Here is a 15,349-nt window from a genome sequence, read left to right as displayed (position 1 = left end):
CTGAAGTTGATGCTGTGAATGGTGACTGACGTTTTTGAGCTCCAGAAATGGCAAAAAAAAAGTACCAAAAAGTATAATACTGTTATGATTCATGTGTGAAAGAAAAGACTAAACTTTTGCTCTCTTTCAACCCCTTCATCATCATAAAAAATACATTTATATATATATATATATATATATATATATATATATATATATATATATATATATATATATATATATATATATATATATATATATATATATATATATATATATATATATAAAGGCCCATGTGAAGTCCACTGTTTCTTCTCAGTTACCAGAAACGTACTCATTTATCTCTTTCATTAGTGGAAGTCACTGGTGTAATCGACTTTATTGTTAGAGAATGGATTAAACTAGTGAGTATACCATGATTGACAACATGTGCTGTGATATCTTGGAGAAGATATTTAGAAAATGCTATTTTCAATGAAAATTGCCAGTGAAGATCAGTTTATCTTTATGCTCTTTCACTAACTGCTTTCATTGAATGCCAAAAGTTACAATTTAGTCTTATCTTCTTAATTAGATGTCACTAGTGTTACTTTTTTCTGTCACATTAAATAAAACGTGTCACATGTGACGTGATAATAATTCACATCCACTGACTTCTGCTTCACTCGAGAGTATAAAGGATTGCAACATTACTTCTTTATAACTATTTTTACACATATTTTAATTTTCATAGAAAATACACGGTTGTGCAAGAGAACTAACGTCATTCAATCACACTTTTAACAAACACAAATAAAACACAATCATTTGTTGCATTCTCATTATTTCTATGTAACTCAAAATAAAATAATATTTAATAAAAACATTTCAAATTGACAAAGAATTAAGGTAACTAATGATACATGTGGTCTTTAAATAAATGGATTTTGCATTATTATTATTATTGGCATCATTATAATAGTAATACAAATTAGTACTACAGTAGTAGTATTCGACTATTTATTTTATTTTTTTTGACTTCCAGACGATTGCAGTAATATATTTTTTGCAAGTTTATATACTGTAAATGGAAAGAACAGATAGTTTTTTTCCTCTGTGTTTGCAGGATCAGATGCGCTTGTGTCTTGAATCAGATTGTGTTTGATGCACGCGTGTGAAAGCTCTGGAAAAGCGTGTGGCTCAAGGCTTTCATTAACATCATCTGCTGCATGCATCTGTCCGAGGGGCCGTCCCCGATCGAGTCTCTGGCCCCTGAGCGTCCCTCGAGAGCCATCATTCACTGACAGGACAGAGGAATGTTTACATCTGTGTGTTGAAGTGTGTGTACAGCAGAGAGTGCAGGGGGAATTGAAGGGGATTTTCGTGATATTTTCTTAGTCTCCAATGTGAATAACAGCGATCAGTGTATGCAGTACACAGGAAAATCTTCTTTAATAACATGTTATAAATAATCAAAAGCTGTTGTTAAGAAATACAATTCATTAAGTGAACTAACTTTGGGGGCTTGCAGTGTTTTTTTCTTTGCGAGTCATCAAGTCATAACGTTGTTGCCCGAGAAGGCAAAGTGATTCATTTCTGAGTTCCACTATTGCTCAAAAAGTAAAAAAGTCAGTATATTAGTAAATGTGCGCTGTCACTGTGTATCCCTCCATGCACAAGCTAGTTATTGGCCTTTGGTTACTGACTTACAGACGTTGTTCTGTGAGGGTTAGTGTCATGTCAACGTGTCAGTGTCAAAGATTTCTCGTGAAATGCTTCTGTGTTGCAATCTTTTCTAATTTAATCCAACATTTACAAGCTATTAGCACAAGTGAAAAGAAACCCAGAAACCCTTTTTTTATTTTATTTTTATTAACCGTGTTTTTGTTGGTTAGTCACAACCTTGTGCTCAATGAATGCTTTTGTATATCTTCCATTGCAATGTGCACGTCCTCTTGTTTCTGTAATTAATTGACGCTGTACTGTAGACAATAAAGAAAGATGGATGTTAGGATGTTAAGTTCTGTTTATTTTCCAGGCATGCTATATTGCAGATTTGCAGCACTTTTTGCACTGTTTACATGAAATAAAACACATTAAAAAAAACATGTCCCATGTGGAAATGTAATATATTGCCCCATATCAAGATTATTTTTTTTTTCCTATCACATACTTAAACATGTTTATAACATATATTAAATCCCCATTTAAAATGTGTATATGTGCATATAATGTTTTTTTTTTATGGCATTATATATTGCAACAATATATGTGACCGATATGGCCTATACATGCAACTTTATTATAACAATAATATAATAATCTGTGTTTATGTTTTTGTATTTTTCTTTTTAAATACTTTGAAATTGAAAGGTTTTAGAATGTGCATGATATATGTAAAAAACATATTTTATATATATATATATATATATATATATATATATATATATATGCACAAATATTTATGATTATTTGGTACATGTTAATTTAGTATATTTGGATATGTAGGTATTTATTTGGGGAAAAGCAGGTTGTAGATTTTGTTACAATCTGTATGTGTCATTAAAGCAAGGCTTGTGCATGATGCATTCTGTGGTTTCTTTGAGAATGCATGAAATTATTTTCACTATGATGAGTTGTAAACTTAAATTGGCTTCCAGTGCATTTATTAAATGAAGTCTGATTTGCTATTATTTAGTTAAATCTGTCTCTAAAGCCCCGATTGAAGGCCGAACCCCAACCTCAGGCCTGAAAACATCTGTCCGATGTACACAGCTTCTGGCTTCCTCTAACACAGCATATTTGATTAGGACATTTACTGTTTCTTGCTTTTGGGACAAGGTGTTGGACTCTTTTAGCAACTGTTGGTTTTCCGGTTTTTCTTTCAGTTCAAATGAGAAAAGCCTGTGTGTGTTTTTTTGGCATGTGTGAAAGAATATAGCAGCAGCTGTTGCTGTATTTGAGGACAGATGAGGGCAAAGGCAAAAGCGGTTGAGTTCAGCAGCACGACCTGTTGGTGTTTTAACAGCACTCTTAAATCAATGCCACAGGCCTGCAGGGGTCCAATTAGGATGATCTGTTTTATTCTCACATGAATCACATAAGCAATGATGGACATGCAGGAATTAGGAAATAAAAATACAGGTTCCAAATGGGTTTTCATAGAGAAAATCGAATTATTGTTTTGGAAATGGTGCATTTGATTTCTGAAAATCTCTGAATGTTTGGTTCTTCAAAGAATCTCATTTTTGTAATCCTGAGATTCTTGAGTTTTTTTTATGCAACCAGAAAACACTCTTAAAAGTGCTTTATTGGCATTGAAGAACATCGATAGAGTCTCTGTATTCCACAAAAGGTTCTTTAGAGTGGAAAAGGGTTCTTCAGAATGTTCTTCTAAGAACTTTTCATTGAAATGTTCTTTGGGGAATAAAAAAAAGGTTCTTCTTTGGCTCTGCTATGAAAATAAAGCGACATACTTCAAAATCAGATTGGTTTATCAACACACCAATGACATAGAAGAACCATTTTGGTTCCCCAAGAACCTTTCATTGATCAATTCTTAGAAGAACCTTTTTTTTTCTTCGTGTTAATAATCTAAAGAATGTTTTTCCATTATAAAGAACATTTTGTAGAATGGAAATGTTCCATGGTTCTTTATGGAACCAACAATCCCAATAAAGAACCGTTAGTGTTTGATTGGTTCCATGAGGAACTTTTAAGGTCCATATAGTCTTTACATTCCATTAGAAGATCTCTAAAGTGGAAAAAGGGCTTTTCTTACACTCTTAAATGATAAAGGTTCCAAATTGGAGTTTGCACGGTTATCCCATAGAAGAACCTTTTTTGGTTCCCCAAAGAACCTTTCAATAAACAGTTCTTAGAACCACGGTTTCTGTCTTTTTAAAAATCCATCTTTGACTATCAAGGATTTTTCCCAATGGAAATGTTCAATGGAAGCATTAATGCCAACAAAGAACCTTTTTTAAATGGTGTACTAACAATAAAAATGGTTCTTCTAAGGACTGTTCACTGAAAAGTTCTTTAGCATACAGTACTCCATTTATTGTCTTTCTCCCCCTTTTAATCTGTGATTAAGTCCCACAGATGTATATTGAAGGAGGAACCTGAAGATTTGTTCTTCTCTGGATCGTCCTCGTCCGGTTCGAGATCAAGCAGAAATGAGAAAACATTCAGTCTTTCTGAAAACAAACGCTGTGAAACTCTTCATCGGGTGATTCTTGAAGAAAGCGCCGCATGTTTCACTATAGCTCCCACAAGTGAAATCAAACTTTCCCTGTTTTCAGGCGAGGAAAAGAAAGTGCTGTCTCATGTTTTGTAACTTTCTAAGCAGTTTTGCACAGATGTGAATGTGTGTGTGAGAGAAAGTCTGAATGAAAGACGTAGAAAAGGTCTGTTTCCATGAAGTCCTGAAGGAGCAAAATAATGCAGTCCATGAATCATAATCAGAACAGACGGAAAATTACAAAGACATGTCCAAATTAATCAGAAAAGTGGAATATGTGTATTTTTTAACTGCATTTAAACAACAGAAATATCATAAACATGAGATACAATAGTTGCATATACAGATCTAGAAATATGCTTTCTTTATGCATCATATATTACCATATTTTTATAATTTTTTATTAAAATTATTAATAGATGCATCTTCCTGCTTCAGCAAATTTGCATTTAAATTTACAATTACAGTACATAAATAAATGCATATATATATATATATATATATATATATAGTGTACGATTTAAAAAAATAAAAATACATATTTTAATAAATATTAAAATAATTTATCCTTTTTTTATTTAATGGAAACCAATATTTTGTATGTTTTTTTAATTCTAATTTAAGTCTTGCACAAAGGTCGCTGGTAAATGAGAAACTTTCCTTCCGGGTTTAAGATGTGAACTGAATAAAACATGTTCAAAAATATACATTTGAAGCAACCATACCAGTTTCATATAGTGTCATTACACCAATCGAAACAAAGCCGTTCTCGTGTGTGTGTGTGTGTGAAAAGCTTTCTATAGGTGAATGATTGTGATGCAGGTTTATGTGTGAATTTATGATCATATATTTGTTCTGAAAGGAGTTTCATGTCCGTATGTCCACAATCTTTCAAGACTTTCCTCTTTTTTGTACCAACATCCCTAAAATCTCAGAGTTTCCTTAAATACAGAAAAGAAGCAGAAAAAATCATTGACTCTCGACTCTTTTGGTTTGAGCTTTCACAGAAATCAATTGCAAGTCAAATCTTTCTAAATGTGTCACTTTCGAGCTTCAAGTTTAAGTGTGTGTAAATAAATCATAATTTCTCACCATCCATATTCTATTTCTCTAATATTTCATTCTTCACACCACGCAGGTGTCATGAAATCTCATGAAAAATGTTCAGGTTAAATCAACAAAGAAATCTCAGATTCACCACAATGACTTTATTTTCATGACTTGACATTTGTTTTGTTTTTGTAAGAGTTTCGTACTGAACGGATGATTTATGAAGAGTTTAACAGGTGTTTATTTTGCAGATGACGGGATTAATTTGAATATCTGGCCATCAACCACAAAATGTAACACATTTCTGGGAAAATAGTTTGCATTTTGAATAAATTAGATAAATAAATATTAACCAGTCTAAGCTGTTAACTGATTATAGTTATATTTGTTATAAAAAAATAAAGGAGTTATACATAAAAATATAAAGTAAAATAGAAATGGAATTAATATAAATGCGTTAAAATAAAGAGATAATTAAAATAAATAAATAGAATAAAAACTAAATGTAATAATTAAACTAAAATAAATAGAAAATTAAAATGAAATATAAATACATTAAAATAAATAATGTCTACTTTTAAAATAATGTATCTATTATCCAAATGTAAAAAATAAACACCAAGTTAACTGATTATAAAGTTCTTGTATATGCAGGATATGAATTTATAATGTTGAAGAAAGTTTAATACATAATTTATGTCACATAATGAAAGTCGGAAAAGACGTTTATTTATGTCAAACCAGTGCTTTAAGTGGTCCCATAAGCACCGGTACAGTACCGCCACATCCAAATATAGCTCTTGAGCATACCACCACCTCTCCATGTGCCCAGAACGTGCTTTTAGCGCACCTGTACGTTCATTTGGACATCTGTTTTAATAGAGGTTTTAATCCTTTGCCTTCACTGCCACTTTTCAGAGCGCCCTTCACAATGCACGCTTCCTAATTCTTCCTAGTTCAGAGTATGGAGCGTGAATCATTTGAACCAGTTTGGGAGTTCAGAGCGGGATCGCGGATCATTTGAATCAATTCGAGAGTTCGGAGCGGGATCGCGAATCATTTGAGTCACTCGGGAGTTCGGAGCTGGTTCGTGAATCATTGAGTCAGTTTGGGGATCGCAAATCATTTGAATCAATTCAGGAGTTTGGAGCGGCTTCGCGAATCATTTGAATCAGTTCGGGAGTTCATAGCGGGTTTGCGAATCATTTGAGTCAGTTTGGGGATCGCAAATCATTTGAATCAATTCGGGAGTTTGGAGCGGCTTCGCGAATCATTTGAATCAGTTCGGGAGTTCGTAGCGGGTTCGCGAATCATTTGAGTCAGTTTGGGGATCGCGAATTATTTGAATCAATTTGGGAGTTCAAAACGGGTTCGCGAATCATTTGAGTCAGTTTGGGAGTTCGGAGCTGGTTCGCGAATCATTTGAGTCAGTTTGGGGATCGCGAATTATTTGAATCAATTTGGGAGTTCAAAACGGGTTCGCGAATTATTTGAGTCAGTTCTGGAGTTCGGAGCTGTTTCACGAATCATTTGAGTCTGTTTGGAAGTTTGAATGCAGTAATGCAGTAGCTCTTTCTAAGGGTATTTTTTCAAAATCCTTTTGCACATTTTATTTATGTTCAGTAGTTCTTTCTAGCTCAAGCAAATCCACAAACTATAAAAGGATTTATTATTAAGGTGGCCTGTTGAATGCTGTATATAAAAGCCCTTCAATATAGTTGTTGTTACCTCAGGGGATGAGGGGAATCATCAAAAAAAAAAAAAAAAATACAGAAAATATAATGTGTGTGTGTGTGTGTGCGCGTGTATGAGTGTGATTGAGTGAGAGAGTGTGTGTGAGTGTGTGTGTGTGTGTGTGTGTGTGTGTGTGTGTGTGTGAGTGAGTGTGAGTGTGTGTGTGTGTGTGTTGCTGAGTAATCGCAGTCCCAGAGGACTCGTGTTCCCGTCCAGTCATAGCATAAGGAGCAGTAACGCTCACAGGTGCACACGCCGCAAAAACTGCTCTGTCATTTAACACCGAGGGGAATTTGTGGCTTTAAACTGCTGCTGTCATGCTCTCAGGTCAAGACTGAGCAATAATCATCTGTGATATTAATAAACTCCCTCAATGGTCTCCACAGAAACCTGCATTTCATTAATTCAGAACATAGAGATTCGGTCAAATATAGTAAAAACTGTGAAAATGAGTCTTCATAATGACATAAAGGTATATACCTTATAGTGTATACATATACAAATATAACTATATCTATATTGTACAATTATTAGGCACGCTGATATTCTAATCATATTTTTTTACAAGCACATTTAAACAATTCTGAACCACAATAATCTTAATAACTACTATTCAATTTTGTATTTAATAATTTATGAGTGATATATAAATCCTTGCATTCAGGTGTGCGGTATTATTAGGCATGTTTTATTTTACTGATAAAATAAGCCAAAAAAGAGGTTTAACTCAGACCGAAAAGTAAAAAATGTATAAATCCCCATGAGAAATATTCAAAATGACTGCAATACAGAAATTGCAAAGTCAAGACGTGACCACTGGACAACGAAATGCTCACTGGGTCAGGAAAAAACAGGTGAAGAAAAGACAAACGTTATATGCAAAAGATTTGAAGAATTTATCTTCCAGAATCTGGCAGTATGCTGTGTGTGTGTGTGTGTGTGTGTGTGAACTTTCATGACTTCGAGCACCACATCTGTTGCTCCACCCATAAAAAGGCAAATAATTATGAAAAATCACATGTGAAAACTGAAGTACACGAGTTATCAAAACCAAATTGTCAGCAGCCTCTCTCCTGAAGACACAGTCAGCATCACAGCAAGGATGTCGGGAAGCTCTGGGAACGGGAAGTTGCGTCAGTGGCTGATCGAGCAGGTGGACACTGGGAAATACCCCGGCTTAGTTTGGGAGGACCGGGAGCGGACCGTCTTCCGCATCCCGTGGAAACACGCAGGGAAGCAGGACTACAACAGAGACGAGGACCCCGCTCTCTTCAAGGTGTGCATATTATGATATAGGTACATTTAAAAAAATAATCATCAGTGTTTATATATAAAGCAATTCTAAATTGCATTTGCATGCATCAAAATTTTGCTTTATTTAAATTAAATTTAAATAAGTCTCTTCATTAGATCAAGTGTTTTCTCAAATCAAAATGTATGCATTTATGTTATATATTTTTTTATTTGCTTGCAATTAATGCTAGTTGTTTTTAATGCATTTTATATGATTTGGCATTCTGGAATTTTTAAGCATATAAACACCTGCTGTTCATTCATATGTTTATGCAAATGAGATCTGTTCAGCATTATTTATGTTAATGGTTTATTAAAGAAGTCTGGTTTATTGGATCAGGCCTGGGCTCTGTTTAAGGGCAAGTATCGCGAGGGAATAGATAAACCGGATCCTCCCACCTGGAAAACCCGGCTCAGGTGTGCCTTGAACAAGAGCAGCGACTTCGAAGAGATGGTGGGCCGAAGTCAGCTGGACGTATCAGAACCGTTTAAAGTTTACCGCGTTATTCCTGAAGGAACCAAAAGAGGTAAACGCACACTCATATTTATAAATGTAAATATACTACATTTAAATATTACATTTATTTAATATGACAATGTAAATACTGTATGCATATACACATTTACATTACTAAATAAATTAAAATTAATAATTTAGAAAACATTTATTATGCAATTTATAACTATGTAGATATTTGAATATATGTATATAAATGAAATTGAAATTAAATGTTTTTTTATATATATATATATGCAATTATTTAATAAATATACATTTATTTATAGATAGATTAATGTTCTACATATACTGTTTAATATACATTAATATTATTAAATATGCATTTATTTATATATTTATTTATTACTAGATAATTTAATATAAGACTTAATATATAGACAAAACATTATTACATATATTTAATTTATAAAAATATAAATTAATACACATCTAAATAGCAATTACTTTCCTCTTCATTGCAGCACCAAAATCATATGAGAATGTTTCCTCAAGCTCGGGTCACCATAACTATCCGTTTTATCCTTCACATGAACCTGTGGAGGGTCAGGTAACTCTAACCTAAAAAAGCTTATTGCAGACTACTACTAAACTATAAAGTAACATCTGGTCATGAAAATGAAACCGGTAGAGTAGTGATCTGTCCCGGTGTCTGTCTCTCTGTACAGGTGTGTAACTTCCTGTCTGCTGCTGACAGGAGCTGGAGGGACTTCCTGTGTGAGCAGAACTCTCTGTCTGACGTCCACTTCAGCCATAACTCATGCTGGGATGCCGGTATTTACCCTGTCTCTCGCTCTGTATTCAATTAAAAAACATGTATTGAGTCATTTGCAGTAAAGTGTTTGTGTGTGGGGGGGTGGGGGTGTAGGTTACCAGAGAAGTGGCTCTTTCTACAGCTGTAACACGTTTGAGTCGCATCCCTCTCCGTTCACTCTGGACGCCAGCATGAAATCAGCCGAGGCCATGGCACTGTCAGGTACACACTCAATAATAAACCCTTGCAATCACTTAGAACATTCTTAGCACACAACAATCTCGAAGCATCTTAGCAACTGCCTTGCACCTACCTAGTGAACACCTTGGAAACAAACAACCTTGCAACCGTCTAACAATGACTTTTTAGCAACAGACTAGCAAGTACTAACAAATGCCCTAGTGGCCGTTCCCACAGAATGAGCCTTTGTGTCTAAAAACACATAAAACTTGCAACCCTTGCCCCGCCTCCGGGCATTCTGATTGGTCCATTGTTTTGGAATTGATATTGATGAGCGGCACGGGGCATGAAAGCATTAACTACAGCCTAAAAACAACCATCAAATGCTCCAGTAATCACTTAGAACGTCTTATAAAGCACCTAGCATCAGCCTGGAATCTCTCTCACGTGTCTCTGTCTCTTCCAGACGCCCGTCTGCAGGTGACGGTGTTCAGCGGTGAGACTCCGGTCACAGACGTCACCGTCATGAGCTCCGAGGGCTGTCGGCTGGCTCCGCATGATGATAACTGGACCTACAGCGGTCCGGGCGGCCCGGAGCTGATTCCTCTCCCCCAGGCTGAGAGAGGAGCGCTGGAGGGGGGCGTCCTGGTCTGGATGACGCCCGACGGACTGTACGCCCGACGCTTCTGTCAGTGCAGGGTCTACTGCGACGGGCCGCATGCTAACCTGAGCGTCAAACTCTGCAAACTAGAGCGAGAGCAGACCAGCAAACTACTGGACACACAGCTCTTCCTGACAGGTTAGAATGGAACTACAACTACTAAACCACATTTTAATATATTTAGTAGTTAAAGGGACAGTTCACTAAAACTGTTGTTGTTGACTCGTAAGACCTTTGTTCATCTATGAAACCTGAGGGTGTATTCACACCAGGGAAGTCCGATAGTTCACATGTTTTGGTCTGGACCAAATGCAGTGTTGAAGAACTTGAATTCAATTTAAAGACAGGTGTGAATACAACATGAGAGATTTCTGTTCCTCCACTGACAGTCTACAACTATCAACTACAACTAAGGGTTGCCAAGTCCAGAGTTTTACAGAATAATTGGGCTACTTTTACACTGTTGCCATGGGTTGTTTCTAGTCTGCAGGTAAAAGCAATCTACAGTCCCAATTTAAAGGTGCAGTAGGGAACTTTTGTAAAAAAATATTTTTTACATATTTATTAAACCTGTCATTATGTCCTGACAGTAGAATATGAGACAGATAATCTGTGAATAAATCAAGCTCCTCTGGCTCCTCCCAGTGTCCTATTGCCATTTGCAGAAAGTCATGCGCTCCCGGTAAGAAACAACCAATCAGAGCTGTGGTCCGTAACTTTGTTTGTGTTCAAAATGTAGAAAACTGAACATAATAAGCGAGTACACCATGAATTCATTTTCCAAACCGTGTTTTTAGCTTGTCCTGGATCACTAGGGTGCACCTATAATAAGTGTTTATATTCAGACTATTTTAGATTGCTTCGGGGGTACCGCGGTGGAGTAACCCAGTACCTTTGTGATTCTTCATAGACATAAACAGAGAGAAGTAGTTCCGGCTACGATGTTCTTCCGCAAGACGCAAGCAGTTCTGTTTATTAACAGCTAGAGCGTCAAAAGTTACCGACCGCAGCTTTAAGAGCCACCCATCGGAATGCTATTTACATGAAGGCATTCCCCCGTTGGAACGATAAATCATGGAAGAAATACGATTGGGCTAGTTTTGAATAGCAGTTAGGCTGATTTTGTTTTGTGGACCTGGCAGCACTGATTAGCACGTTGATGCTTCAAAAGGTTCATAAAGAGATCATTAAGCTTTATTCACATGTAAACATTTATCAACGCACGCACCCGTTATTGCAAAGGGAAGTCCAAGCATGCTTGCTTGACATTTGAGAACCAATGAGGTTAATTCTTAGCCTGGTAATACCAGACTCTGCTACTTCACTTTGCTTCATAGACAGAGTCTGGAAATGGCATAATAGAGAAGTGTTTTCTCTCTCGCTAGGGGGCGCTTGTCTGAAGTTTAAAATCATTGGTTACCCGTAAGCCAATCAGCTACGTTTAGTTATGACGTATGTTATGCGCCTGTACAGCCGCATCGAAGCACAGACATCATGCATCGAACTCAAATCTATGATTGAACTTCCACTGTAAACCTGTTGTTAAACACTCTTCTTGTTCTGGCTTCAGTTTGAAAAAGAGTTGAATGTTCTCCATAACAGAGCGCATCCCGTGTCTCGTTTCCCATTTCCGCGGTCGTTTCGGTTTTCGATTTCTCTAACCTACAATTTAAAACTCGGTGTTTAGCATCTACGTCACGGTTCTCAGCCCGCCCTCTGCTCATTGATTGGCCCGGCTGTTTCCAGACCGGTGGCAAACAGAAAGCTCTGACGCTGTATCAGACTGAGTACAGAAGCGAAATGAAATTGAGCGGAAGTAGGAAGTCTGATGTAGTCAGGCTAGTTAATTCTTGTGTTACACACAACATTTGAGCTTTGTTAAGAACCAATGAGGTTTGTTCTCCTGATACACACCACGTTCGAGCTTCTGTAAGAACCAGTGGGGTTTATTCATAGACAGTAAAAGAAATGTGCCGCGTTTCCACCGAAATTACCCGGAACATTTGTACCAGGAACTTTTTTTCCCAGGAACTTTTTCCCCCCCAGACCTGTTGCTTTCTGCGTTTCCACCGCGGTGTAAAGTACCGTAGATTAGGCAAATAGACTGGTGACGTAGGTCTGCGCGCGTTTCTCAAAACAAAGCTGATTACCGCTGATTAAAAAAAAAAAAAAAAAGTACGCTGATTTTGGACGTGCATCATCGGTAGTTGGTTCAGACTTTGTGCATTCGTCTCGGGAGTGTGATGTCCGCGACGACGCAAGTCCGGTAAATCTATAAACAGCAGAGTACTTGATAACTTCAGTCTGCTCGTCATGGCTACTCCAATTTTCCTTAGTGTATATTTACAATAAAACGAAATATATCATCAAATACCACTGCCTCCTTTCGTTTTCATTTAAGCATAATAACAACTGCAGAAATGTGTATATGCAGCCATTACAATGAAACGAAATATTATATAAATTTGCCTTTTTTATTTTCATTTTAACATATAGATAAATTGAATACAGACCAAAGAAACCTGTTAGATTTACCCCGCAGCTGAATTATATGTTATGTTTAACCACTAAAGACACATCAGAGCCAGCGTCACATATCAGAAGGTCTATCCCAGGAGAGGCTGCTCTCTGCGGATACATGAGGACTGAGCTCCCGCTGATCGAGTGGAGCTCACCATCTCTGAGATCGGCGAAACACATTTTTAAATAGGCGCTGTCTTTATAAATAAACAACAGATTTGAGTTTGAAACAACTACATTCTCGCCTGAAATACTTTTAAAATTACATTTCATGACACAATAACAGTAATATTTTGAAAATGTTGATCCGAATAAATGGTGGTTGAACTCAACCAATGCTGCGTGAACTCAACCAATCAGCATGTTTTGCGCCAAAGTCCCGCCCCCGAAAGTTCCGGAACTTTAAAAAAGTACCACCTCGCCAGCAGGGACTTTCTGGGGGGCATTTTTTTACCCGGAACTTTATTTTAGTTCCTGGTTCCTGCGGTGGAAACACACCAAGTACCGGACCAAGTCCCTAGTTCCTGGGTAAAGTTCCTGCGGTGGAAACGCGGCTATGGACACAGCGACCCCATTGGAACTCAATTGAGACAAGTGAAGCCCATTTTTAGCGTTTTTTAGCCCTTTCCGTTTCTGACGCGCAGACTCAAACGAAGCTTGACGACGTCAGCAACCTGTCTGACAGATGTAAATCTTCTAGTAGCTGTGCGTGCAAACTGCCATCGTTAATCTTGCAGAGACGGCGATCTTGAGCGGGGAGTTCTTTGGCGTGAGTGAGCAGGAGTAAGTATTCTGATGAATTATTTTGTATAGTATTTTAAAATGTAACGCCAGTACGCCATATTAAGTTAATTGCCTGCGAGCTTCTCCACCTGTCTGTACGGTAATGCGACAGAGAGCCGAGTGGTTATGACGCAATCGTTAACCTATTTTTTACAAAAACTGTTTCTACGGGGCCATAATGTAACATAGAAGGTAATGGAGCCCTTTATACATTGTCGTGTATCTTTAGAAATAAATAATGGACAAACGGAGTCTTTAAACGCCTCAGATGTAAAGTTATTCGCTGTCAAAGTGACGCCAAAATGAATGGGAGTCAATGGGAATGCTAACGCAAGTGAAGTTCTGCTAAAAGATGGCAGCCCCCACCCGACTTCAACTTCCGGTCGAGTTCCTTGCCGCCTGGGTTTGTTCTTGCACTTCAAGTATGGTTGAGCTTCTGTTTATGTTAGATCAATGTAAATATGTAAATAAAAACCTAAATTAATTTAATCATGTTAAACTTTCAAGACTTCTAGACAAAACTATCCCAGGTGTTTTCTCTCTCTCTCTCTCCCAAAATAGCAGTCATGGGGCTGGATGGGGAATCACTAAAAAACAACCTGCAGCAACATTGTTAAAGAAGCCAAATTATTCAGTATAACCATATATTTTGACAACACTGGTGGTAGTTGCATAAACGGTCAATGGAGGGACAGAAATCTAAGATTGAATTTAAATATCTTCATTAGTTCCAATAACGTATGAAAGTCTTATGGGTTTGAAACATGATGATGAGTAAATAATAACAGAATCTTCGCTTTTGGGTGAACTATCCCTTTAAGTTTAATGAATTTGTTCCTGCAGAGCTTCAGGGTTATTTCCTGCATGCTCGTCCTCCTCCGCATTTCCACGTGCAGCTGTTTTTTGAGTGCTGTGACCCCTCTGCAGACAAGAGACCCCTGATGGTCCAGGTAATGAATGACCTTTGACCTCTCCATCCACTCTGATGCAATAGTTGCCTTCACTCGACTAAACGTGGCTATACTTCTCTTGTCCTACAGGTGGAGCCACTGTTCGCCCGTCAGCTGTTGCTCCTCCTCCAGCAGGGCGGCATTAACTACTCAAGGAACTCCCATGAACTTTCACCTCCGACCTCTGAGCAGGTTTACCCCGCCCACCAAGATTATCCTGTTGTCAGCGGACATGAGGCACACGGCAACTTCGTATAAAAGTGACCCCAAAAGAGTTACAATACATTAAGACACCAATTTTTAAAATACAGTTAATATTAATAACCCCAAATCTACGTATTGGCTGTTTACTGTTGCGAAGCCACGTAGCAACTTAATGCATTAATACAGAATGTGCAAAATCAATCAATCGATTTTGGAATTTCAATTAAAATAAAAAAAGGAAATATATATTACATATACTAAAAAATATGTGGACGTCTGTGTGATTAATAACTTTTATATTTTTTAGAATTTATTTTTTTTGCTTGCACTGTTTTGATTCAACAGCATCTCAGGGATAACATCTGTTTAAAATGAATGTATATGGTTGGAATAAAATATCCGCATAATATTGCACAATATTTTTCGTAAACGGGACCTACCATTAAGAAAAAAAAAAGATTGTATGTGAAACTATATACAGTGTTATGCAATGATTACGAAC

At 37.0% G+C, this 15,349-nt stretch overlaps 1 protein-coding gene across 1 annotated transcript; it reads left to right on the top strand.

Annotated features, from left to right (window-relative positions):
- The first annotated feature begins 8,023 nt into the window (after positions 1 to 8,023).
- LOC127984026 (interferon regulatory factor 4) lies at positions 8,024 to 15,114 on the top strand. Its single transcript, XM_052586483.1, has 8 exons — positions 8,024 to 8,261; positions 8,619 to 8,805; positions 9,260 to 9,345; positions 9,464 to 9,569; positions 9,664 to 9,771; positions 10,196 to 10,528; positions 14,537 to 14,643; positions 14,734 to 15,114. The coding sequence occupies exons 1-8, from the start codon at positions 8,088 to 8,090 to the stop codon at positions 14,899 to 14,901; spliced, it is 1,269 nt and encodes a 422-aa protein (XP_052442443.1). The 5' UTR covers positions 8,024 to 8,087; the 3' UTR covers positions 14,902 to 15,114.
- Positions 15,115 to 15,349: the final 235 nt, after the last annotated feature.

The sequence above is a fragment of the Carassius gibelio genome, chromosome B20 (assembly GCF_023724105.1).
Source record: "Carassius gibelio isolate Cgi1373 ecotype wild population from Czech Republic chromosome B20, carGib1.2-hapl.c, whole genome shotgun sequence".
Classification (NCBI taxonomy): domain Eukaryota; kingdom Metazoa; phylum Chordata; class Actinopteri; order Cypriniformes; family Cyprinidae; genus Carassius; species Carassius gibelio.
Note: the sequence above shows the minus strand (reverse complement) of the source record. Positions and strands in the feature narration are given on the sequence as shown.

What these genes read in the sequence shown, in the direction of transcription:
- LOC127984026 (XM_052586483.1), top strand. Translation starts at nt 8,088, where the DNA reads ATGTCGGGAAGCTCTGGGAACGGGAAGTTGCGTCAGTGGCTGATCGAG. An exon ending in ATGAACCTGTGGAGGGTCAG is followed by an intron (nt 9,346 to 9,463) that starts GTAACTCTAACC and finishes CTCTCTGTACAG; the next exon opens with GTGTGTAACTTCCTGTCTGC. An exon ending in CACACAGCTCTTCCTGACAG is followed by an intron (nt 10,529 to 14,536) that starts GTTAGAATGGAA and finishes TTGTTCCTGCAG; the next exon opens with AGCTTCAGGGTTATTTCCTG.